The sequence below is a fragment of the Lissotriton vulgaris genome, chromosome 11 (assembly GCF_964263255.1).
Source record: "Lissotriton vulgaris chromosome 11, aLisVul1.2, whole genome shotgun sequence".
In the NCBI taxonomy this organism is placed as follows: Eukaryota; Metazoa; Chordata; class Amphibia; order Caudata; family Salamandridae; genus Lissotriton; species Lissotriton vulgaris.
Window position 1 is genome coordinate 1087002214 of NC_141699.1, and position 25224 is coordinate 1087027437.

The 25224-nt window shown below is 45.8% G+C and overlaps 1 protein-coding gene across 1 annotated transcript in view; it reads right to left on the reverse strand.

Annotated features, from left to right (window-relative positions):
• Positions 1-25224, reverse strand: part of LOC147684191 (tenascin-X-like) — a 192835-nt gene that overhangs the window by 161479 nt on the left and 6132 nt on the right. Inside the window, exons 3-5 of the mRNA XM_086942604.1 lie at positions 20392-20527; positions 17754-18082; positions 14327-14584 (exon numbers count right to left, since the gene is read on the reverse strand). Coding sequence (XP_086798730.1) covers positions 14327-14584; positions 17754-18082; positions 20392-20527 — 723 coding nt within the window. The remainder of the gene's footprint in view (positions 1-14326; positions 14585-17753; positions 18083-20391; positions 20528-25224) is intronic.

Below are 25224 nucleotides of genomic sequence, written 5' to 3' on the forward strand. Positions count from 1 at the left end.
AACAAGGGGTGGTGAGGGACAGAGTCTCTGAATTAAACAGAATACTCTCACCCAGTCAAGAGATCAGGGCTAGATCCAACACCGTTTTTTAGCTCACTGCACCATCCCAGTTTCAGAACCTGGCTGTATGCAAATTAGTCTGTTCCTGTCCCAGTGCATGATGGGAACAGGGCAAACCAAACTACAACAGCCAATTCTTACACTGGGAAGGAAACAAGCTACCGGGGACCGGTTTCTGGCATTTCAGCCTCTTCGGCCCGGCTTGCTTGAATCCTGATGGTGCAATGAGCAAGGGACTCACATCTGAGTATACCCTTCCACGCTTAGGGTGGACAAAAATATTTACAACAAGGGGTGGTGAGGGACAGAGTCTCTGAATTAAACAGAATACTCTCACCCAGTCAAGAGATCAGGGCTAGATCCAACACCGTTTTTTAGCTCACTGCACCATCCCAGTTTCAGAACCTGGCTGTATGCAAATTAGTCTGTTCCTGTCCCAGTGCATGATGGGAACAGGGCAAACCAAACTACAACAGCCAATTCTTACACTGGGAAGGAAACAAGCTACCGGGGACCGGTTTCTGGCATTTCAGCCTCTTCGGCCCGGCTTGCTTGAATCCTGATGGTGCAATGAGCAAGGGACTCACATCTGAGTATACCCTTCCACGCTTAGGGTGGACAAAAATATTTGCATATAGCCAGGTTCTGAGCTGGGATGGGGCAGTGAGATAAATAACGGTGATGGATCAAGCCCTGATCTTTGGACTGGGTAAGAGTGGTCTGCTCAATTCAGACACTCTGTTCATCACCACCCCCTTTTGTAAATCGATTTTGGCCACTATAGGTGTGGCAGGGTATACTCAGACATGAGTCCCTTTCTCACTGCTCCATCAGGATTCAAGCAAGCCGGGCCGAAGAGGCTGAAATGCCAGAAACCGGTCCCCGGTAGCTTGTCTCCTTTCTGGTAAAGAATTGGCTTGGTAGTTTAGTCTGCCCTGTTCCCATGATGCACTGGGCCAGGGACAGACTGATTTGCATATAGCCAGGTTCTGAGCTGGGATGGGGCAGTGAGATAAATAACGGTGATGGATCAAGCCCTGATCTTTGGACTGGGTAAGAGTGGTCTGCTCAATTCAGACACTCTGTTCATCACCACCCCCTTTTGTAAATCGATTTTGGCCACTATAGGTGTGGCAGGGTATACTCAGACATGAGTCCCTTTCTCACTGCTCCATCAGGATTCAAGCAAGCCGGGCCGAAGAGGCTGAAATGCCAGAAACCGGTCCCCGGTAGCTTGTCTCCTTTCTGGTAAAGAATTGGCTTGGTAGTTTAGTCTGCCCTGTTCCCATGATGCACTGGGCCAGGGACAGACTGATTTGCATATAGCCAGGTTCTGAGCTGGGATGGGGCAGTGAGATAAATAACGGTGATGGATCAAGCCCTGATCTTTGGACTGGGTAAGAGTGGTCTGCTCAATTCAGACACTCTGTTCATCACCACCCCCTTTTGTAAATCGATTTTGGCCACTATAGGTGTGGCAGGGTATACTCAGACATGAGTCCCTTTCTCACTGCTCCATCAGGATTCAAGCAAGCCGGGCCGAAGAGGCTGAAATGCCAGAAACCGGTCCCCGGTAGCTTGTCTCCTTTCTGGTAAAGAATTGGCTTGGTAGTTTAGTCTGCCCTGTTCCCATGATGCACTGGGCCAGGGACAGACTGATTTGCATATAGCCAGGTTCTGAGCTGGGATGGGGCAGTGAGATAAATAACGGTGATGGATCAAGCCCTGATCTTTGGACTGGGTAAGAGTGGTCTGCTCAATTCAGACACTCTGTTCATCACCACCCCCTTTTGTAAATCGATTTTGGCCACTATAGGTGTGGCAGGGTATACTCAGACATGAGTCCCTTTCTCACTGCTCCATCAGGATTCAAGCAAGCCGGGCCGAAGAGGCTGAAATGCCAGAAACCGGTCCCCGGTAGCTTGTCTCCTTTCTGGTAAAGAATTGGCTTGGTAGTTTAGTCTGCCCTGTTCCCATGATGCACTGGGCCAGGGACAGACTGATTTGCATATAGCCAGGTTCTGAGCTGGGATGGGGCAGTGAGATAAATAACGGTGATGGATCAAGCCCTGATCTTTGGACTGGGTAAGAGTGGTCTGCTCAATTCAGACACTCTGTTCATCACCACCCCCTTTTGTAAATCGATTTTGGCCACTATAGGTGTGGCAGGGTATACTCAGACATGAGTCCCTTTCTCACTGCTCCATCAGGATTCAAGCAAGCCGGGCCGAAGAGGCTGAAATGCCAGAAACCGGTCCCCGGTAGCTTGTCTCCTTTCTGGTAAAGAATTGGCTTGGTAGTTTAGTCTGCCCTGTTCCCATGATGCACTGGGCCAGGGACAGACTGATTTGCATATAGCCAGGTTCTGAGCTGGGATGGGGCAGTGAGATAAATAACGGTGATGGATCAAGCCCTGATCTTTGGACTGGGTAAGAGTGGTCTGCTCAATTCAGACACTCTGTTCATCACCACCCCCTTTTGTAAATCGATTTTGGCCACTATAGGTGTGGCAGGGTATACTCAGACATGAGTCCCTTTCTCACTGCTCCATCAGGATTCAAGCAAGCCGGGCCGAAGAGGCTGAAATGCCAGAAACCGGTCCCCGGTAGCTTGTCTCCTTTCTGGTAAAGAATTGGCTTGGTAGTTTAGTCTGCCCTGTTCCCATGATGCACTGGGCCAGGGACAGACTGATTTGCATATAGCCAGGTTCTGAGCTGGGATGGGGCAGTGAGATAAATAACGGTGATGGATCAAGCCCTGATCTTTGGACTGGGTAAGAGTGGTCTGCTCAATTCAGACACTCTGTTCATCACCACCCCCTTTTGTAAATCGATTTTGGCCACTATAGGTGTGGCAGGGTATACTCAGACATGAGTCCCTTTCTCACTGCTCCATCAGGATTCAAGCAAGCCGGGCCGAAGAGGCTGAAATGCCAGAAACCGGTCCCCGGTAGCTTGTCTCCTTTCTGGTAAAGAATTGGCTTGGTAGTTTAGTCTGCCCTGTTCCCATGATGCACTGGGCCAGGGACAGACTGATTTGCATATAGCCAGGTTCTGAGCTGGGATGGGGCAGTGAGATAAATAACGGTGATGGATCAAGCCCTGATCTTTGGACTGGGTAAGAGTGGTCTGCTCAATTCAGACACTCTGTTCATCACCACCCCCTTTTGTAAATCGATTTTGGCCACTATAGGTGTGGCAGGGTATACTCAGACATGAGTCCCTTTCTCACTGCTCCATCAGGATTCAAGCAAGCCGGGCCGAAGAGGCTGAAATGCCAGAAACCGGTCCCCGGTAGCTTGTCTCCTTTCTGGTAAAGAATTGGCTTGGTAGTTTAGTCTGCCCTGTTCCCATGATGCACTGGGCCAGGGACAGACTGATTTGCATATAGCCAGGTTCTGAGCTGGGATGGGGCAGTGAGATAAATAACGGTGATGGATCAAGCCCTGATCTTTGGACTGGGTAAGAGTGGTCTGCTCAATTCAGACACTCTGTTCATCACCACCCCCTTTTGTAAATCGATTTTGGCCACTATAGGTGTGGCAGGGTATACTCAGACATGAGTCCCTTTCTCACTGCTCCATCAGGATTCAAGCAAGCCGGGCCGAAGAGGCTGAAATGCCAGAAACCGGTCCCCGGTAGCTTGTCTCCTTTCTGGTAAAGAATTGGCTTGGTAGTTTAGTCTGCCCTGTTCCCATGATGCACTGGGCCAGGGACAGACTGATTTGCATATAGCCAGGTTCTGAGCTGGGATGGGGCAGTGAGATAAATAACGGTGATGGATCAAGCCCTGATCTTTGGACTGGGTAAGAGTGGTCTGCTCAATTCAGACACTCTGTTCATCACCACCCCCTTTTGTAAATCGATTTTGGCCACTATAGGTGTGGCAGGGTATACTCAGACATGAGTCCCTTTCTCACTGCTCCATCAGGATTCAAGCAAGCCGGGCCGAAGAGGCTGAAATGCCAGAAACCGGTCCCCGGTAGCTTGTCTCCTTTCTGGTAAAGAATTGGCTTGGTAGTTTAGTCTGCCCTGTTCCCATGATGCACTGGGCCAGGGACAGACTGATTTGCATATAGCCAGGTTCTGAGCTGGGATGGGGCAGTGAGATAAATAACGGTGATGGATCAAGCCCTGATCTTTGGACTGGGTAAGAGTGGTCTGCTCAATTCAGACACTCTGTTCATCACCACCCCCTTTTGTAAATCGATTTTGGCCACTATAGGTGTGGCAGGGTATACTCAGACATGAGTCCCTTTCTCACTGCTCCATCAGGATTCAAGCAAGCCGGGCCGAAGAGGCTGAAATGCCAGAAACCGGTCCCCGGTAGCTTGTCTCCTTTCTGGTAAAGAATTGGCTTGGTAGTTTAGTCTGCCCTGTTCCCATGATGCACTGGGCCAGGGACAGACTGATTTGCATATAGCCAGGTTCTGAGCTGGGATGGGGCAGTGAGATAAATAACGGTGATGGATCAAGCCCTGATCTTTGGACTGGGTAAGAGTGGTCTGCTCAATTCAGACACTCTGTTCATCACCACCCCCTTTTGTAAATCGATTTTGGCCACTATAGGTGTGGCAGGGTATACTCAGACATGAGTCCCTTTCTCACTGCTCCATCAGGATTCAAGCAAGCCGGGCCGAAGAGGCTGAAATGCCAGAAACCGGTCCCCGGTAGCTTGTCTCCTTTCTGGTAAAGAATTGGCTTGGTAGTTTAGTCTGCCCTGTTCCCATGATGCACTGGGCCAGGGACAGACTGATTTGCATATAGCCAGGTTCTGAGCTGGGATGGGGCAGTGAGATAAATAACGGTGATGGATCAAGCCCTGATCTTTGGACTGGGTAAGAGTGGTCTGCTCAATTCAGACACTCTGTTCATCACCACCCCCTTTTGTAAATCGATTTTGGCCACTATAGGTGTGGCAGGGTATACTCAGACATGAGTCCCTTTCTCACTGCTCCATCAGGATTCAAGCAAGCCGGGCCGAAGAGGCTGAAATGCCAGAAACCGGTCCCCGGTAGCTTGTCTCCTTTCTGGTAAAGAATTGGCTTGGTAGTTTAGTCTGCCCTGTTCCCATGATGCACTGGGCCAGGGACAGACTGATTTGCATATAGCCAGGTTCTGAGCTGGGATGGGGCAGTGAGATAAATAACGGTGATGGATCAAGCCCTGATCTTTGGACTGGGTAAGAGTGGTCTGCTCAATTCAGACACTCTGTTCATCACCACCCCCTTTTGTAAATCGATTTTGGCCACTATAGGTGTGGCAGGGTATACTCAGACATGAGTCCCTTTCTCACTGCTCCATCAGGATTCAAGCAAGCCGGGCCGAAGAGGCTGAAATGCCAGAAACCGGTCCCCGGTAGCTTGTCTCCTTTCTGGTAAAGAATTGGCTTGGTAGTTTAGTCTGCCCTGTTCCCATGATGCACTGGGCCAGGGACAGACTGATTTGCATATAGCCAGGTTCTGAGCTGGGATGGGGCAGTGAGATAAATAACGGTGATGGATCAAGCCCTGATCTTTGGACTGGGTAAGAGTGGTCTGCTCAATTCAGACACTCTGTTCATCACCACCCCCTTTTGTAAATCGATTTTGGCCACTATAGGTGTGGCAGGGTATACTCAGACATGAGTCCCTTTCTCACTGCTCCATCAGGATTCAAGCAAGCCGGGCCGAAGAGGCTGAAATGCCAGAAACCGGTCCCCGGTAGCTTGTCTCCTTTCTGGTAAAGAATTGGCTTGGTAGTTTAGTCTGCCCTGTTCCCATGATGCACTGGGCCAGGGACAGACTGATTTGCATATAGCCAGGTTCTGAGCTGGGATGGGGCAGTGAGATAAATAACGGTGATGGATCAAGCCCTGATCTTTGGACTGGGTAAGAGTGGTCTGCTCAATTCAGACACTCTGTTCATCACCACCCCCTTTTGTAAATCGATTTTGGCCACTATAGGTGTGGCAGGGTATACTCAGACATGAGTCCCTTTCTCACTGCTCCATCAGGATTCAAGCAAGCCGGGCCGAAGAGGCTGAAATGCCAGAAACCGGTCCCCGGTAGCTTGTCTCCTTTCTGGTAAAGAATTGGCTTGGTAGTTTAGTCTGCCCTGTTCCCATGATGCACTGGGCCAGGGACAGACTGATTTGCATATAGCCAGGTTCTGAGCTGGGATGGGGCAGTGAGATAAATAACGGTGATGGATCAAGCCCTGATCTTTGGACTGGGTAAGAGTGGTCTGCTCAATTCAGACACTCTGTTCATCACCACCCCCTTTTGTAAATCGATTTTGGCCACTATAGGTGTGGCAGGGTATACTCAGACATGAGTCCCTTTCTCACTGCTCCATCAGGATTCAAGCAAGCCGGGCCGAAGAGGCTGAAATGCCAGAAACCGGTCCCCGGTAGCTTGTCTCCTTTCTGGTAAAGAATTGGCTTGGTAGTTTAGTCTGCCCTGTTCCCATGATGCACTGGGCCAGGGACAGACTGATTTGCATATAGCCAGGTTCTGAGCTGGGATGGGGCAGTGAGATAAATAACGGTGATGGATCAAGCCCTGATCTTTGGACTGGGTAAGAGTGGTCTGCTCAATTCAGACACTCTGTTCATCACCACCCCCTTTTGTAAATCGATTTTGGCCACTATAGGTGTGGCAGGGTATACTCAGACATGAGTCCCTTTCTCACTGCTCCATCAGGATTCAAGCAAGCCGGGCCGAAGAGGCTGAAATGCCAGAAACCGGTCCCCGGTAGCTTGTCTCCTTTCTGGTAAAGAATTGGCTTGGTAGTTTAGTCTGCCCTGTTCCCATGATGCACTGGGCCAGGGACAGACTGATTTGCATATAGCCAGGTTCTGAGCTGGGATGGGGCAGTGAGATAAATAACGGTGATGGATCAAGCCCTGATCTTTGGACTGGGTAAGAGTGGTCTGCTCAATTCAGACACTCTGTTCATCACCACCCCCTTTTGTAAATCGATTTTGGCCACTATAGGTGTGGCAGGGTATACTCAGACATGAGTCCCTTTCTCACTGCTCCATCAGGATTCAAGCAAGCCGGGCCGAAGAGGCTGAAATGCCAGAAACCGGTCCCCGGTAGCTTGTCTCCTTTCTGGTAAAGAATTGGCTTGGTAGTTTAGTCTGCCCTGTTCCCATGATGCACTGGGCCAGGGACAGACTGATTTGCATATAGCCAGGTTCTGAGCTGGGATGGGGCAGTGAGATAAATAACGGTGATGGATCAAGCCCTGATCTTTGGACTGGGTAAGAGTGGTCTGCTCAATTCAGACACTCTGTTCATCACCACCCCCTTTTGTAAATCGATTTTGGCCACTATAGGTGTGGCAGGGTATACTCAGACATGAGTCCCTTTCTCACTGCTCCATCAGGATTCAAGCAAGCCGGGCCGAAGAGGCTGAAATGCCAGAAACCGGTCCCCGGTAGCTTGTCTCCTTTCTGGTAAAGAATTGGCTTGGTAGTTTAGTCTGCCCTGTTCCCATGATGCACTGGGCCAGGGACAGACTGATTTGCATATAGCCAGGTTCTGAGCTGGGATGGGGCAGTGAGATAAATAACGGTGATGGATCAAGCCCTGATCTTTGGACTGGGTAAGAGTGGTCTGCTCAATTCAGACACTCTGTTCATCACCACCCCCTTTTGTAAATCGATTTTGGCCACTATAGGTGTGGCAGGGTATACTCAGACATGAGTCCCTTTCTCACTGCTCCATCAGGATTCAAGCAAGCCGGGCCGAAGAGGCTGAAATGCCAGAAACCGGTCCCCGGTAGCTTGTCTCCTTTCTGGTAAAGAATTGGCTTGGTAGTTTAGTCTGCCCTGTTCCCATGATGCACTGGGCCAGGGACAGACTGATTTGCATATAGCCAGGTTCTGAGCTGGGATGGGGCAGTGAGATAAATAACGGTGATGGATCAAGCCCTGATCTTTGGACTGGGTAAGAGTGGTCTGCTCAATTCAGACACTCTGTTCATCACCACCCCCTTTTGTAAATCGATTTTGGCCACTATAGGTGTGGCAGGGTATACTCAGACATGAGTCCCTTTCTCACTGCTCCATCAGGATTCAAGCAAGCCGGGCCGAAGAGGCTGAAATGCCAGAAACCGGTCCCCGGTAGCTTGTCTCCTTTCTGGTAAAGAATTGGCTTGGTAGTTTAGTCTGCCCTGTTCCCATGATGCACTGGGCCAGGGACAGACTGATTTGCATATAGCCAGGTTCTGAGCTGGGATGGGGCAGTGAGATAAATAACGGTGATGGATCAAGCCCTGATCTTTGGACTGGGTAAGAGTGGTCTGCTCAATTCAGACACTCTGTTCATCACCACCCCCTTTTGTAAATCGATTTTGGCCACTATAGGTGTGGCAGGGTATACTCAGACATGAGTCCCTTTCTCACTGCTCCATCAGGATTCAAGCAAGCCGGGCCGAAGAGGCTGAAATGCCAGAAACCGGTCCCCGGTAGCTTGTCTCCTTTCTGGTAAAGAATTGGCTTGGTAGTTTAGTCTGCCCTGTTCCCATGATGCACTGGGCCAGGGACAGACTGATTTGCATATAGCCAGGTTCTGAGCTGGGATGGGGCAGTGAGATAAATAACGGTGATGGATCAAGCCCTGATCTTTGGACTGGGTAAGAGTGGTCTGCTCAATTCAGACACTCTGTTCATCACCACCCCCTTTTGTAAATCGATTTTGGCCACTATAGGTGTGGCAGGGTATACTCAGACATGAGTCCCTTTCTCACTGCTCCATCAGGATTCAAGCAAGCCGGGCCGAAGAGGCTGAAATGCCAGAAACCGGTCCCCGGTAGCTTGTCTCCTTTCTGGTAAAGAATTGGCTTGGTAGTTTAGTCTGCCCTGTTCCCATGATGCACTGGGCCAGGGACAGACTGATTTGCATATAGCCAGGTTCTGAGCTGGGATGGGGCAGTGAGATAAATAACGGTGATGGATCAAGCCCTGATCTTTGGACTGGGTAAGAGTGGTCTGCTCAATTCAGACACTCTGTTCATCACCACCCCCTTTTGTAAATCGATTTTGGCCACTATAGGTGTGGCAGGGTATACTCAGACATGAGTCCCTTTCTCACTGCTCCATCAGGATTCAAGCAAGCCGGGCCGAAGAGGCTGAAATGCCAGAAACCGGTCCCCGGTAGCTTGTCTCCTTTCTGGTAAAGAATTGGCTTGGTAGTTTAGTCTGCCCTGTTCCCATGATGCACTGGGCCAGGGACAGACTGATTTGCATATAGCCAGGTTCTGAGCTGGGATGGGGCAGTGAGATAAATAACGGTGATGGATCAAGCCCTGATCTTTGGACTGGGTAAGAGTGGTCTGCTCAATTCAGACACTCTGTTCATCACCACCCCCTTTTGTAAATCGATTTTGGCCACTATAGGTGTGGCAGGGTATACTCAGACATGAGTCCCTTTCTCACTGCTCCATCAGGATTCAAGCAAGCCGGGCCGAAGAGGCTGAAATGCCAGAAACCGGTCCCCGGTAGCTTGTCTCCTTTCTGGTAAAGAATTGGCTTGGTAGTTTAGTCTGCCCTGTTCCCATGATGCACTGGGCCAGGGACAGACTGATTTGCATATAGCCAGGTTCTGAGCTGGGATGGGGCAGTGAGATAAATAACGGTGATGGATCAAGCCCTGATCTTTGGACTGGGTAAGAGTGGTCTGCTCAATTCAGACACTCTGTTCATCACCACCCCCTTTTGTAAATCGATTTTGGCCACTATAGGTGTGGCAGGGTATACTCAGACATGAGTCCCTTTCTCACTGCTCCATCAGGATTCAAGCAAGCCGGGCCGAAGAGGCTGAAATGCCAGAAACCGGTCCCCGGTAGCTTGTCTCCTTTCTGGTAAAGAATTGGCTTGGTAGTTTAGTCTGCCCTGTTCCCATGATGCACTGGGCCAGGGACAGACTGATTTGCATATAGCCAGGTTCTGAGCTGGGATGGGGCAGTGAGATAAATAACGGTGATGGATCAAGCCCTGATCTTTGGACTGGGTAAGAGTGGTCTGCTCAATTCAGACACTCTGTTCATCACCACCCCCTTTTGTAAATCGATTTTGGCCACTATAGGTGTGGCAGGGTATACTCAGACATGAGTCCCTTTCTCACTGCTCCATCAGGATTCAAGCAAGCCGGGCCGAAGAGGCTGAAATGCCAGAAACCGGTCCCCGGTAGCTTGTCTCCTTTCTGGTAAAGAATTGGCTTGGTAGTTTAGTCTGCCCTGTTCCCATGATGCACTGGGCCAGGGACAGACTGATTTGCATATAGCCAGGTTCTGAGCTGGGATGGGGCAGTGAGATAAATAACGGTGATGGATCAAGCCCTGATCTTTGGACTGGGTAAGAGTGGTCTGCTCAATTCAGACACTCTGTTCATCACCACCCCCTTTTGTAAATCGATTTTGGCCACTATAGGTGTGGCAGGGTATACTCAGACATGAGTCCCTTTCTCACTGCTCCATCAGGATTCAAGCAAGCCGGGCCGAAGAGGCTGAAATGCCAGAAACCGGTCCCCGGTAGCTTGTCTCCTTTCTGGTAAAGAATTGGCTTGGTAGTTTAGTCTGCCCTGTTCCCATGATGCACTGGGCCAGGGACAGACTGATTTGCATATAGCCAGGTTCTGAGCTGGGATGGGGCAGTGAGATAAATAACGGTGATGGATCAAGCCCTGATCTTTGGACTGGGTAAGAGTGGTCTGCTCAATTCAGACACTCTGTTCATCACCACCCCCTTTTGTAAATCGATTTTGGCCACTATAGGTGTGGCAGGGTATACTCAGACATGAGTCCCTTTCTCACTGCTCCATCAGGATTCAAGCAAGCCGGGCCGAAGAGGCTGAAATGCCAGAAACCGGTCCCCGGTAGCTTGTCTCCTTTCTGGTAAAGAATTGGCTTGGTAGTTTAGTCTGCCCTGTTCCCATGATGCACTGGGCCAGGGACAGACTGATTTGCATATAGCCAGGTTCTGAGCTGGGATGGGGCAGTGAGATAAATAACGGTGATGGATCAAGCCCTGATCTTTGGACTGGGTAAGAGTGGTCTGCTCAATTCAGACACTCTGTTCATCACCACCCCCTTTTGTAAATCGATTTTGGCCACTATAGGTGTGGCAGGGTATACTCAGACATGAGTCCCTTTCTCACTGCTCCATCAGGATTCAAGCAAGCCGGGCCGAAGAGGCTGAAATGCCAGAAACCGGTCCCCGGTAGCTTGTCTCCTTTCTGGTAAAGAATTGGCTTGGTAGTTTAGTCTGCCCTGTTCCCATGATGCACTGGGCCAGGGACAGACTGATTTGCATATAGCCAGGTTCTGAGCTGGGATGGGGCAGTGAGATAAATAACGGTGATGGATCAAGCCCTGATCTTTGGACTGGGTAAGAGTGGTCTGCTCAATTCAGACACTCTGTTCATCACCACCCCCTTTTGTAAATCGATTTTGGCCACTATAGGTGTGGCAGGGTATACTCAGACATGAGTCCCTTTCTCACGGCTCCATCAGGATTCAAGCAAGCCGGGCCGAAGAGGCTGAAATGCCAGAAACCGGTCCCCGGTAGCTTGTCTCCTTTCTGGTAAAGAATTGGCTTGGTAGTTTAGTCTGCCCTGTTCCCATGATGCACTGGGCCAGGGACAGACTGATTTGCATATAGCCAGGTTCTGAGCTGGGATGGGGCAGTGAGATAAATAACGGTGATGGATCAAGCCCTGATCTTTGGACTGGGTAAGAGTGGTCTGCTCAATTCAGACACTCTGTTCATCACCACCCCCTTTTGTAAATCGATTTTGGCCACTATAGGTGTGGCAGGGTATACTCAGACATGAGTCCCTTTCTCACTGCTCCATCAGGATTCAAGCAAGCCGGGCCGAAGAGGCTGAAATGCCAGAAACCGGTCCCCGGTAGCTTGTCTCCTTTCTGGTAAAGAATTGGCTTGGTAGTTTAGTCTGCCCTGTTCCCATGATGCACTGGGCCAGGGACAGACTGATTTGCATATAGCCAGGTTCTGAGCTGGGATGGGGCAGTGAGATAAATAACGGTGATGGATCAAGCCCTGATCTTTGGACTGGGTAAGAGTGGTCTGCTCAATTCAGACACTCTGTTCATCACCACCCCCTTTTGTAAATCGACTTTTAGAAAGTTGGCATTTCGCTGACCTAAACTATTTAGTGCTGGCAGCCTGTCCGAGGCTACGTGACCGGGGTAGTTGTCAGTTGGACTTTGCTTTTTCCTCTCAATTAGCACACAATAGAGGGATTAGGTGTGCCTGAATTGGCCCTCATATGGCAGGATAGGGCAGAGCTGAGCAGAGCCCCACATGCAATGGAATTGGCTGTTCTCTACCCTCCCACAAAGGACTTGTCACCCGGCTGTGTTAATGCAGCCAACTCGCAGCAAGGGAAGCAGGAAACTTCAAGATCTTCAAAGGGAAAAGGGAATTTTCTAGAAACTTCTCCTCCATCAACAAAGTCACCATGTACAAAAAGGGGACTCCCAGACCCACTGTTTGGTTCCATTTTTGGACCTGGAGAAGTACCCTCAGAAGACTGCCTGCTGCTGTGGCCTGCTGTGTACTACACAAGACTGTTGTGCTGTACCTGGAAGAACTACCTTGCTGTCTGGAGCCTGCCTTGAACCCTCAGGGGTCTGCCCTGCCCTGCTGCTTGAGCCCTGTTTCCTCACGTGATCCCTGTTTCATCACTTGAGCCCAGGACTCGCAGAGTAACTCCTAAAGCTAATTGTCTGGCCTCTTGATAGTCTTGGTTACAGCCTTAGAGACAGAAAAGGTTCCAACCATCTTCAACCTACACCTGGCCCAGCCTGAGTGAGTCCTGAACCCCCAGGAGGTGCTCCTACAATCTTGTAATCTTGGGTACAGTAGTAAAGGTTCTCAGGTAGCCAAAATCCCAACATTTTGGCTAAAAACTGCTCTGAGAACCGGCATAAGACCGGGACCAACCTACTTGCTAATCTGCCCAAGGTACATCACCTGTCGGCCTGACTTTGCTTTAGCTCCCACTAGGTTCTTCTTCACAGCAAATCCTGTTCAGTGGTCCTTCACCAAAAGACTGTCCTGCCTCCTGAAACTCTCATCAGCAACAGCCTCTAACCTGGCCCCACTGGAGATTTTCAGCTTCCAAATAAGTGACTAAGACTCAATGTAGAAATCTTCACTGGGATTTCATCTAGTGGCTCCCCAACAATTGTGCTTCATTCTTAATCACCACCTGTAGCCTTGCCCCATTAAAATTTACCTTTTCAGAAAATGTTCTTTAAAATGTCTTTTAAGTCCGAAGGTAAGCGCTGACCTGGCACAGTGCATGTTTTGTATCCGACTTGCACTCCATTGAGGTTGGCCATATTATCAACTTTGTCCTGGTATTGTGTGACTAGGTAGATCTTTTAGTTGTGTGTATTTTATCTTAAAATTAAAAAAAAATCATAACCCTAGTTCAACTGGTTGGATTTTTGTTGTTTTATTTTCAAATAATTTATTAAAATGTATTCTATGTTTCTAAATTGGTGTGGGATTTTTTGTTGTTGTGTTTTCACTTTATTCCTATTTGGGGGCAGCATAAATAATTTCCAATTTGCCTCTAAGTTAAGCCTGACTGCTTTTGTGCCTAGCTACCACAGGCTAATTTAGTCTTTCACCCTGACAGAGATTGTGGCTGTTGCTTGACGAGGGTTAACAACCAAGACAACCAACAACCCCATTTCTCACAAGGACAGCATAAAGAGAGTGGGTAATGGGCCAGCCTCTTTCAGCCACTGACTTGGTAGCCAGTTTCATTCACATTTTGGGTCAGCCCCCATGACTGGCATTCAGTGGCTGGAATGTCAGGCAGCGTGAGTGACAACATTATGTCACACTACTGTCTCCATCTGAATCAAGAAGAGGCATGCATATTGTCAGACTTCTCAATGCCAGGAATCCATAGTCTTTCCATCTCTCCCACCTCACTCTCAACCACGCACTGAGTCAACAGGTAGGCGATAAATAAGCTGATGGGAATTTGCCAGTTTCCTACAGTGTGTCATAAATGACATAAACGTGAACTTAATTCAAAAACTAAGAAAAACCAATATGGCATCATATAGACATATCTTAAACATTTTACATTCATTTTTAAAAATGTATTTGCCTATCTGTGTTCATCTTGCGAGCAAGCTACCCTTCCCACCTTCACTAGCTTTCATAGATACATATTTTTATTTACTGCAAAAGAATTGTTTCGAATAATATTTCCTGGCTATTCTTGGAGATCACTGACCTGTGTATGTAGAAATAGAAGCCTTCTCAGTCTGAAAAGTCCCATCTGCAAGCACAGCAGAGACATAAAATGTATAGAAATTTCCAGGAACCAGTCCCAGAATGGATACTGTGTTGTTGATCACGTTCACATTTTTGGAAGGATCATCAGGTACCTCGACCCAATAGGAACTTGTGTTGCCAATTGGTTGGAGCCAGCTCAGAGACACTGAATTGATGGAGACCTCGGTGACAGTCAGATTGCTTATTTGGACAGGCACTGAAAGAAAAAGACATGCAGTCAGTTTTATGTAACTATGTACCGTGGGCCCCATCTCATTTGACTATTTTAGTCTTGAACTTTAATAAAGGAAATAGATAGACACAAATTACAATTGCAATAGTAAATTATAGCGTTCTCCTTCCTAGACCCTCAAATCTGAAAGCAATTACCCTTAGACATCCGACAATGCACCAACTATCTGACCTTCATAGCGCGGAGATACCCCAGCCGGGGTCATTCGTGCTCGCTATAAATGATATAAATAAATAAATACATAGGTGTGATGGACTGCTAAGAGTAAGAAACAGCAAGATGAAGTAACAAGTGACCTGGAGCCTAAATAACAGTTGCAAAAGGACACTCTAAACATTTTCTTGGATTCCATTTTTTGCAACTTTCAAACAACGTGAATTAAGAGTGTTTGCCTTTTTAACTTGTGAGGCACATAATGTGCAAATGGAGCTATTCATATCTCACATAGAGATGGAATTTACAATTGATGATACTTTTAGCAAATTGGGGTGAGACATCAGTACTAAGTGCGAGTTTTCTAAATGTAAGAAATTGGTGCCACATTTCTCCCAAGCCCTTTCTAGGATGCTAGAGATGCACTTTGAAGAGTTGTGTCATGACCAAGGCCAGATGTCCTGGAAGACACATGAAACAGCAGGGACCTATCTATTGAACCGTCTCCTTTGCTAAGGGTTGGGTAACAAAGAGAGTCTTGCTCCTAGGGTAAAAAGGTTGCTTTCGCCAATATCCTGCAATCTTTGGTACGAAAATGAGATGAAAGTGAACTTTAGTGTGGTGCACCATGATGAATGATAGTCATAGGCTTCACCACTTGAGCAGTACCTGAGGGACAGATTCATCATACTTCCATGCAATGAAACGCAGCAAGACACTTTGCTAAGCTGCTTGAAAGGGAGCGGGCAGGAATGCACCATATTTAACAGATTATTGCGCATTCCTCTCCTGTCAATGCACTGGAACACAATTGGCTGCCTTGCACCAGTGCAGGCGCCCTTGCACCATGGTGCAACGATGCCTGCATTCTAGGCAGGATTGTTTTTGTGCAGGAAGGAAGGGGCACCTTCCTGCACATAAATATTCCTCTAAGGCTTGTTCCTCCTTCTAAGTGTGCTGCAGAGCGTAGCACACATAGAGAGGGAAAACAGCAAAGAGGGATAAAGACATTTCTACTGGTTGGGCCTTACCTGGGAAGACGTAGCGTTTAGGTATACCTGTCTTGTTAAACGTGGGAAGGTGCCAAAATCCATGGGTGGGTGTGTGGGAACTCTCATGCTTCACCCATGGAAAGCATCCGTGGGGAAGTGTAATGCAAGGCAGAGTCTTGCTCTGCCTTGCGTTACTCCAGATGCACCAAGTCACGCAGGGCCACGCAAGGTGGCCTTGAGGCGCTTGGTAAATCTTATTCTAGGTTTTGTGTTGCCCTGCGTCATCTTGCATGGCACAAGGGAGACGCAAAATATTGATCAATTTGGCCGAGAGTACACCTCTCTCTTCACACAACTCCTCATCACAGGGTAACTACCTGAATACCAATGTAACCTTTTCCCAAACATCCCATCGTACACAGTCCATACTCCCACCCGCAGCTCTGCCACTCCTCTACCCAAGCTTAAATCATCAATATTATTTAACCCCTTCGCTGTGGGTGAAATTCCCTCACGGTGCAGGGGCGTGGCACTGCGGTGCTCGTGAGAAGCCCAGCTCGTCATGAGTCACAGTGGAACTGCGCTTATGCCGAGCTGGGCTCGTCACAACTCCGCCCACTGATTATTTCACCCGCACAGGCGGGGTATCAATCGAGCGTGGGCGGACCGCGGCGTTATGACGAGCCCAGCTCCACTGTGACTCATGATGAGCTGGCTCGTCATGAGCATGGAAGAGTTAACAATCGGGGTTTTGGAATGTTCCTTTGCTTGATGGTATCTGGTTGGGTTGTAAAACCTATTGTGACATCATTCACAAGGTGGCTCTTTGTAGGATCTGCCCATTATCCTACTGTAAGTCTCCATCTCTGATGCTGGATTCCTGCTCCCACATACTCTCCATCACTGTGAAATTCCCAATTTGTTGAACTTTGAGTTGTGTTAGTTATGTTTGTTCTACAGTGCAGACATACGCGGAAACACGCGCATCAGTGACATTTGCCCATCACCCTGAACCTGATACACAGCTGTACCTCACTGCAGAGTTATCTGCTACGTTTCTCATTTGCGTGAAGAGAGTTTGCAGTTTTCAATTCCTAAAAAAATTCACTATTTTAAAACTCAAAACATTAAACGTAACTCTCCAGTCCATGGCAATTCGGATTGCGGATGTTAAATCCATTTTTATGTCACAGTACTATATACTGTTGGAGAAACGTAACATACATTCCCACTAGGAGTGGTATTACAGACTAACCACAAACTTTTCACAAGGTCCAGTGAACTGTGGTTGATTTAGATGGTTCTTTAGTGACCATACACAAGATTAAGTTATGTCTTTCAATAAAATGTAAGATAAATGTTGTTGCATAAATTAATATAGCAAATATCATTTAAAACCAGATTAGTAGCTGCTAATGGCTCATCTTGAAGGCCTTACATCCCCACAAGTATTACCTTCCACTATACAGCAGGTTGGATGCTTCTAACAGAGCTTCATGTATATGGTGGGACTGACTTAAACTTGTTGAAAAATAAATTACTGACCACAAAAGTGTAAATGTTATAAGTTGGTTTTTCTTCAAATAATGAAATTGCAGAATTGTGGTGTGGGTGTCCTCACTGTAGACACTTTGATTGAAAAAAATGAATTGAAATTATTTGCCAGATAATTAGGAAAATGCACCTGTATATTCATAGAAGGTTTATCAATGGGTCAGCTTCTAAGTGGTGGTCATTTTCAACACTGTGCAGCTGCCTACATAGACTTGGAGAGGGTGTTTTGTTTAATTTACCACTTTAACTTCTGGGTGAAATAGGGGGCCCTGGAGTGAAGCATTGTCCACACACCCATCTGGCTGAATGTCACTAGGGGGACCAGGCCTGCACCTGGTGTTAATTTATCACACCTTTGCATACATTTACATATATTATAATACACCTTATAACCAGTTTACAGTCTTTAATAAATATTTCAGAACATGACTTACCTCTGAATGCCACAGAACTGGCATTTCCTTGAAACGAGTCATTTCCAGAGACAGCATAAACTGTGAATGTGTACAGGTTTCCAGGCACTAGGCTGTGGAAGGTTACTGATTCATTCTGAACTCTTATACTTGTTGGAGGATAGCCTAAGACATGTACCATGTAGGCGCTCTTGTTCCCAAGTGGCGGGAGCCAGCTGAGAGACACTGAACCACTCGCGTCTTGGCTCACGCTCAGAGAGCGGATTGCATCGGGCACTGCGAAAAAACAAATCAGAAAATTAGTAAACTTTTTTTTAATCTTGGAAGTATTATAATTGGAATTTGCTCCTCTATGTTGGGTTGTATGACAAAATATTCTGACAAAAATATTGAGGGCCAAGCATCAAGGAGGTAAGTGTGTATGGCAATCTATACATTTACTATTTTTAACCTCAGATCTACATAAATTGAATATTTATGTATAAACAAGGTAGATATTTGAGGAGTTAAGCGTAGTAAACATATGCTTACCTATATAAATGTATCTTCGCAATATTTTGGTCCTCTATGGTTTAGCCATTATGGGTCTTATTTACAAGCCACTTACAGCACATTTGCGCCGCAGTTGCATCACTTATTGTGGCGCAGCGGCGGCGTAAACAATGCACCACATTCCAGCCCATTTACAACGTGATGCATCTAGAGAGATTGTTGTAAAGCCCTGCGCCACTTTCTACCTGCGTCAGGTATAATGTATGCAGAATGGGCGTTCCCACCCAGGAAAGTCTCATAGAAGTGACACAGTGAAATCTACAAGATTTCACTGCACCACTTCCATAACGCCACTGCGGCAAAACCCTACGCCTGCTTGGAGCAGGCATAAGGAGTGAGGCAGTGTATTGGGAATAGGCCTCCCCATGCATTGCTGGAGTTGCGTCCTGCTTGCGGCACGACTTCAGCGATGCCTAGCCTCTGCTCCAATAGATTAGTCAGAATTTCTAACGCTCCTGTCAATCCTTGTGCCATGGTACGCCATATTGTAAATACGGCGCACCGTGGCGGCGCAAGGTTTTCGCAAGGAGGAGCAGAGAAACTGACGCATCTGTATAGCTGTATCAGTTTCTTATAAATCTGTCCCTATATATTGGAACCACAATATTCTGCAGTCGATATTCTGGTGGAAACACTTCTGTGTTGATGATTGTGAGTGGGTTTGTGGGCATGACACCGCACTCAATAAGTACAAATACCACAGAGTGCTGTATTACAGGGGTGTGCTTTGCCGCATTTCGAGTTGTTTTTCTTGGAAAGAGTCATAAAACATAGAAATAGAGTTTTGCACCCAGATTAGTGTCTGGAAGGCCACATTTTAAGCACTTTCTCTGTTCACATTTTGCCAGATGTATGCTGGTGAAGTGTGAATAGGAAAAATAAGGCAATGCACATTTTTTGCCCGCACGACTCAGAATCCCTAGTCAGGCACTAACACGCGTTAGTGGCTAATATGGGATTCACAGTGGACTGCCAGGGGTGTACCACGTTTACCAATTTAATAAAGGACAGTTTTCTAGAAGAAAATCATTCTTATATTTTTTAATAACAATGAAAACAATAACACTTTAATTTCAATCCAATGATTTCAAATCAATTGATTTGAATTCATTTGTTTTCGATTAGTACAATTCAAAGTAGTCACGTGCATTGAGGAATGCATTTTAAACTTCTTTATAATTGCAAAATTCTTTAAATTGCCATAGTATTGGTATAGTTTTATAACAAGGGTATTCAAAGTTGTTCTTCGGGGCATCATCTTGGAGTCACTGAGTTGGAAACTTTCAGCTACTTGACAGGGGTCTATAAAAATCAAGAGTTTTTTTCTGCCAAGGCACTTGATAAAATGTACTTTTGTGGTGCACAGTTAGGCTGAGTGGGCCAACAAGTTTGTTATCATCATGTTTGATCCTTTCTCAGTGTCGAACTGTTGTTTTCTTCCCCTCGAAACAATTGTACAATCACACACCAGATAACAATGAGTTGCAGCAGAAAAGCCAATGCTTGGAAGCATGGTTTTCTGGGGCATGGGGGGCACAACTAAGCTAAAGGTTTTGTTTCATTAAGACCACTTTTGTTCACCTGGTGTGCTTGTTTGTAGTTTTTTCAACTAAGCATATTGCTCGCTTGCTCGGGGTACAGTGTTTGAATTCTACCCTTTTTATAGCTGGATTACATTGGCAGAGCAGTCATGTGCAGAGAAATGTCAGGCATTTTGACTCAATCTGGGGCTACCAAAGAAATATTTTTAAAATACAATTTCCGCAGAATGTAATTTGGGGTAAACATGTCAGCATTGTCAATTTAAGGAGAGATTCATTGCGTAAATGTCTCATCCACATAATATATTGTTTGTGTTGTATTCATTCCATAATGTGTGTATCCAGTAAAAAAAAAAACATTGTATTCACTTTCTCAGCAGTCCACTAAAGACACCATTTGCATTCCCAAAAGAAATGTAGATGTTTGGATTTTTGCAACTGTACCTGTGTAGGTGGAAACAGAACTGCTGTCCCCCCTAAAACAGCCATCCCCAGAGACAGCTGAGACAAAAAATGTGTAGAAAGTTCCTGGTGTCAGATCATGAATTGTAGCTGATTCAGTGTACACATTATCGACTGCTGGAGAACCTCCCAATACTTCCACCTCATAGAAGCTTCTGTTGCCAGTCGGTGGACGCCAGCTCAAAGACACTGAACTGATGGAGACATTAGTGACTTTCAGATCGCTAGTGACGTTTGGTTCTGAAATAAAAAGGGGTTCAATTTCATTCATTTGTTTATAGAAATATAGTGAGCATCGTCCCAATAGAAAAACAACATCTCCCATACAAAGGACTGAAACAAACTCAACAAGAAATAGAAACTATACATTCCACTTGATAATAAAAATTGTACGCGATAACATGATTGATTACACATAATCTGTTTTAGAGAATGCTGGTTTTTGCACATCATGCATAAATTATTTAAATATATGGTTGTTAATACTGCACCAATCCCATCAATCTAATCAGTATAGTGCTAAATAAGTATATAACTACATTCCTTGCTTGTACATACAGTTACCTATGAAGGTGAGTATGGGTGGAGTTAGGAAATGCAGATGTAATCTTGTATTAAAATGTAGTGGTAGGTCGATGTAATGGATATGATAACATTACGGGTCAATGTTAATAAACTTGAAATTGAGTCATACAACTAGTGGCTAGATGCACAACCCCCATTTATGCAAGCAAAAACATATTGGGCCATGTACATAGCCTATTTAGTCAGTCGCAAAATTTTTGCGACTCGCTAAATTGGTTTTGTGACTTGCTATTTGGAAGGGGCGTTCCCTTCTAAATAGCGAGTCTCAAAACCATGTACTAATGTTTTGCAATCACAATTGCGGTCACAAAACACTTGCAATTACCACCTACTTCAAGTAGGTGGTAATGCATTTGCAAATGGGAAGGGGTCCGCACGAGACCCCTTCTCCTTTGCAAATGCATGCTATATATTTTTTTAAGGGAAGGCAGTGATCCCAGGGACCACTGCCTGACCTTAAATAATGAAACAAAATAGTTTCATTTTTTATGCATCCTGTTTTCCTTAAAGGAAAACAGGATGCATTTTAAAAAAACGACTTTATTAGAAAGCAGTCCCAGATATGGAGGTTTGCTGAGCCCAGCAGGCCACCATCTCTGGGAGGTCCTACCATTCCCAAAGGGCTCGCAAATTGTGAGAGGCTCATTAATATTAATGAGCCTCTCAATTTGCGACCCCATTGGGAATCGCAAAACAGTGTAACCACACTATTGTACATTTCATTTAGCGTATCGCAATTTGCGACTTGCAAATTTCGAGGCGCTAAATGAAAGGGTCGTACATCTGGCCTTAGAAGAATACCTCAAATGATATTTGAAGTCATGAAACTATAAATTAAATGTATTATTGGACACACTGTAAGGACAGTTGTGTTCTCTTTATTTCTCATCTCTTCAGACTGTTTTTCTTGTTTATTTTTTTAATATATTTAAATTGATTTATTTCGCAAGTAAGTCAATAGACTCGCAAAATTGAATTTACCTACATCTGGCCCTTAGTGATTTGGAGAGTTTGCGACTGCTTAGTCACTTCTGAACATCTGGTCCCTTATGCCTTATTTATTCCAAATGAGTTTTGAGAATGCACACAGTGCTCTGCTCTGTAAGTCCAAAATAAACAGATAAATCAATTTCTTGTTATAAGCTTTTTACATTGCATAAGCAATCAGACAATTTTTTTGAAATCATTTTAATGTTAAGCGTCTACCTAACCTAAACTGATGCAGCAGTGGTGGCCACTTTGAGCAGTTTTGATCTCAGCATCACCTGCTGATTTGAATGAAGGCATAGGTTCCCAGTTCTGGATTTTCAGGGAGGCATTGCCCCTGGGATCTAGAACCTCTGAGTGATCAACATATATGTCAGTCCCAAACTAATCTATCTATCTCTTCTGCATCACATCCATGCAGGCGAGGCACATAAACCTAAGAGCCTTTAACCAGCTGAATTACATTGATGTGCCATGCAAAGGTTCTGTATCAGTCAACAATCTACCAACTTTCAAGAGATAGATTTCTGCAGCATGTATGTCTTCCATATGTTCTAGGATGTTTTCTAAGTTCTTCATATATTCACCTCTTGCAGATCCGAGAATTCCATGTGCAAGAGCTGGTGAAGCTGCATTTTCACAGTGTACTTTGAAGGCAGATTTACTAACTTTTCATGCAGTGCAACAAGGCAACTTGCTCAAGTGAAGAAGTTTCTCAGCATGGTTTTCCCTTTTCTATGTCTCATTACTGCTACAAGAGGGGTGAATGACAGCCTGATGTAAGATCTCTCACTTCATTGGGATTATGTTGTGGGTGCTCCAGATTTGGGACAACCCCAGTTCTATTTGCACAAATTCACTAAAGCAGACCCCTTTTTCCTTCATCCCACCCTGATCATGATTGTCAAAGGGCAGGATAATCTCCAGCACAAAGGTTTGAAACATAACATTGGCTGTTTATATGAGGTTATCAGGTGGCTCAATGTCGCCATGATGAAGTGCTCCAGTGCTGGACTCTAGTTTAAAAATATTGTCCTGGTTCACTTCAGTTGATGCAATTGAACAATAACACACATGAAGATGGTAATTTGTAAAGGAAAAGCCCAGGAGGAAGCAGAACGTCAATACCATGGTTATGTGGAGTGATCTAGTTAGTTTATGTTTACACATACCATGGTAGATGGTGTTTAGGAACAGGTACATGCATCATTGTTGCCGTTTGCGATTCCTTAATTGCGAAAATTAAGGAATCGCAATTAAGGAATCGCAAACGGCAATGCATCAAAAAATCGCAATTTCTTTAGCGATTCCTTATTTTTCCTCAATTGCGATTCACAATTTGCGAATCGCAATTAAGGAATACATTCCCATTGATTCCTACGGGCCAAAAGGCCCATAGGAATGAATGGGAAGGCAATCTCAATTTGCGAATCGCAATTAGCTAATCGCAAATTGAGATTGCGATCTCAAGGGTGCAGGGGTGTCCAAAGGACACCCTGTTGCACCCCTGAAATCAATCTATGCACATATGTTGTGCACGCACATGCCCTAAGGGCATGTGTGTGCACAACATGATAGTTTAAAAAATGCACAACATTGAATTTTTCAGATGTTTCGCAAATTACCATGAGGTCCAACCTCATGCTAATTTTTTCCTCCTAATTGCGAATTCGCAATTTTTTAAAGTGTAATGCATTGCATTTAAGGAATCGCAAATTGCGATTCCTTAATTGCAATCGCAATTTCCGAAATCGCAAAAAATTGCGTTTTTGGAAATTTTTTGTTGATGCATCCCAAATAGTGATTTAGGAATCGCAAAAAAGGCCGAATTTTGCGATTCGCACCGTTTGGGATTCCTAAATCCTTTGATGCATGTACCTGATAGCCTTTTCTGGCTCACTTGCTTGCGCCTTGGCTTGCCTCCAGATACATTGGGTGTGCATAGAAGTGATTGTGGGGGCTAGGTGGTCTGTCCACTAATAGTGGGGGATCAAAGTTGGGCTGTGCTATCACTGGTGGGAGGATGGCCATTTTCCCTTGCTTGCACGTTGGCCCAAGGCATCCTTGTAATGTATGTTTGTGCGATTTGTCTTTGTCGCAGAACTGGATAAATATGTTCCACGTTTATGGGGCTGCTTGGCACCTGCCTTGCAAGCTTGGGGAATAAACAACAAGGCACAGGCATAGATGCCAGAGAAAGAGTTAAGTTGGGCAGACACACTGCACATAACAGCATGTTGGTGATTGCATGTATTAATACAGTAAAACCTATTATTTTGGCCTTGCCACTGCTTGCTTTGATTAGATTCTTCCTTTGCTGTCAAGGAAACATTAAAAGCAGCCATTGGTGTCATGAACCAATAGGCGTATGCAGATAGCAGTGTTCTTCTCGGTTTTTGCCTGCACTGTGACCAGAGAGGTGCCAGAGAAATAACAACTTCCTAAATGAAAGATGCATTCCTTTATTGTTTCAAAACTGTTGAACTTTATCTGTAGGTTCTGAGCTAGGCTGGCCACAGGGAGGGAATTTAAACATCCACATGGGTGAAGGACAGTTGTATTCATTTGTAGCTTGTTGAGCTAAAAATTAGCATTCCTCCTTGCATGAAGGCTTGAGGGCCCAACTCACAAATTTGGGGGATGTGCAAAATTTGCAGAATTTCCTTTATCGTAAGTATGCAAAACTGTGTGAAAATTATTCAAAATGAGAGAAAATGGAAATACAGCATTTATCGCTATATTTTAGTGTGGAATACGCTTTGCGTCCAGTTTGAACACAAGGAACCATTTTTCACTAAAATTGAAAGCAGTAAAAAAACAGACTTGCTGTGAACTACAGCCACTTCCATTCTGGCCATTCATGTTTCCCCCTCATTTTTCCTGCAATGGAATTTTTTGCGTGAGCGGTATCTAATTATTTGACGTTGCATAATTGTGTTACAATTGCGCAATAAAACGTTTGCCCAGGCCAACGCGCCTTTCCCAGAATTGCGCATGCATGATTAGCTGCAGCTGGAAACAATAACCCTCAAATGCAGAACAAACAAATATTAGAAAAGGTCTAAATCTTAAACCAAATAAAATCAATGTTAGGTCTGAGGTTGCGGCAATGCTGAGTTGATGCCTAGTGACTCCCAGGCTCGTTCTTCATTGAGGTGGTAGACCTGTCTGTCGGATCCAGGGATCTTTTAGCAGCATCTGCTAAGCCTTGAGTTGACATCTTCAGAGACAGGATGGGTGCTGGTGGCACCCTGGGCACTCCTTTTTGGTTGATCTTGTATTGAATATCTAGTGAAATCGAAATCGCTAGGGTTCATGTTTGTTCTAGCCAAAGCGCATCTTAACTCCTTCCGTGCTCATGACAA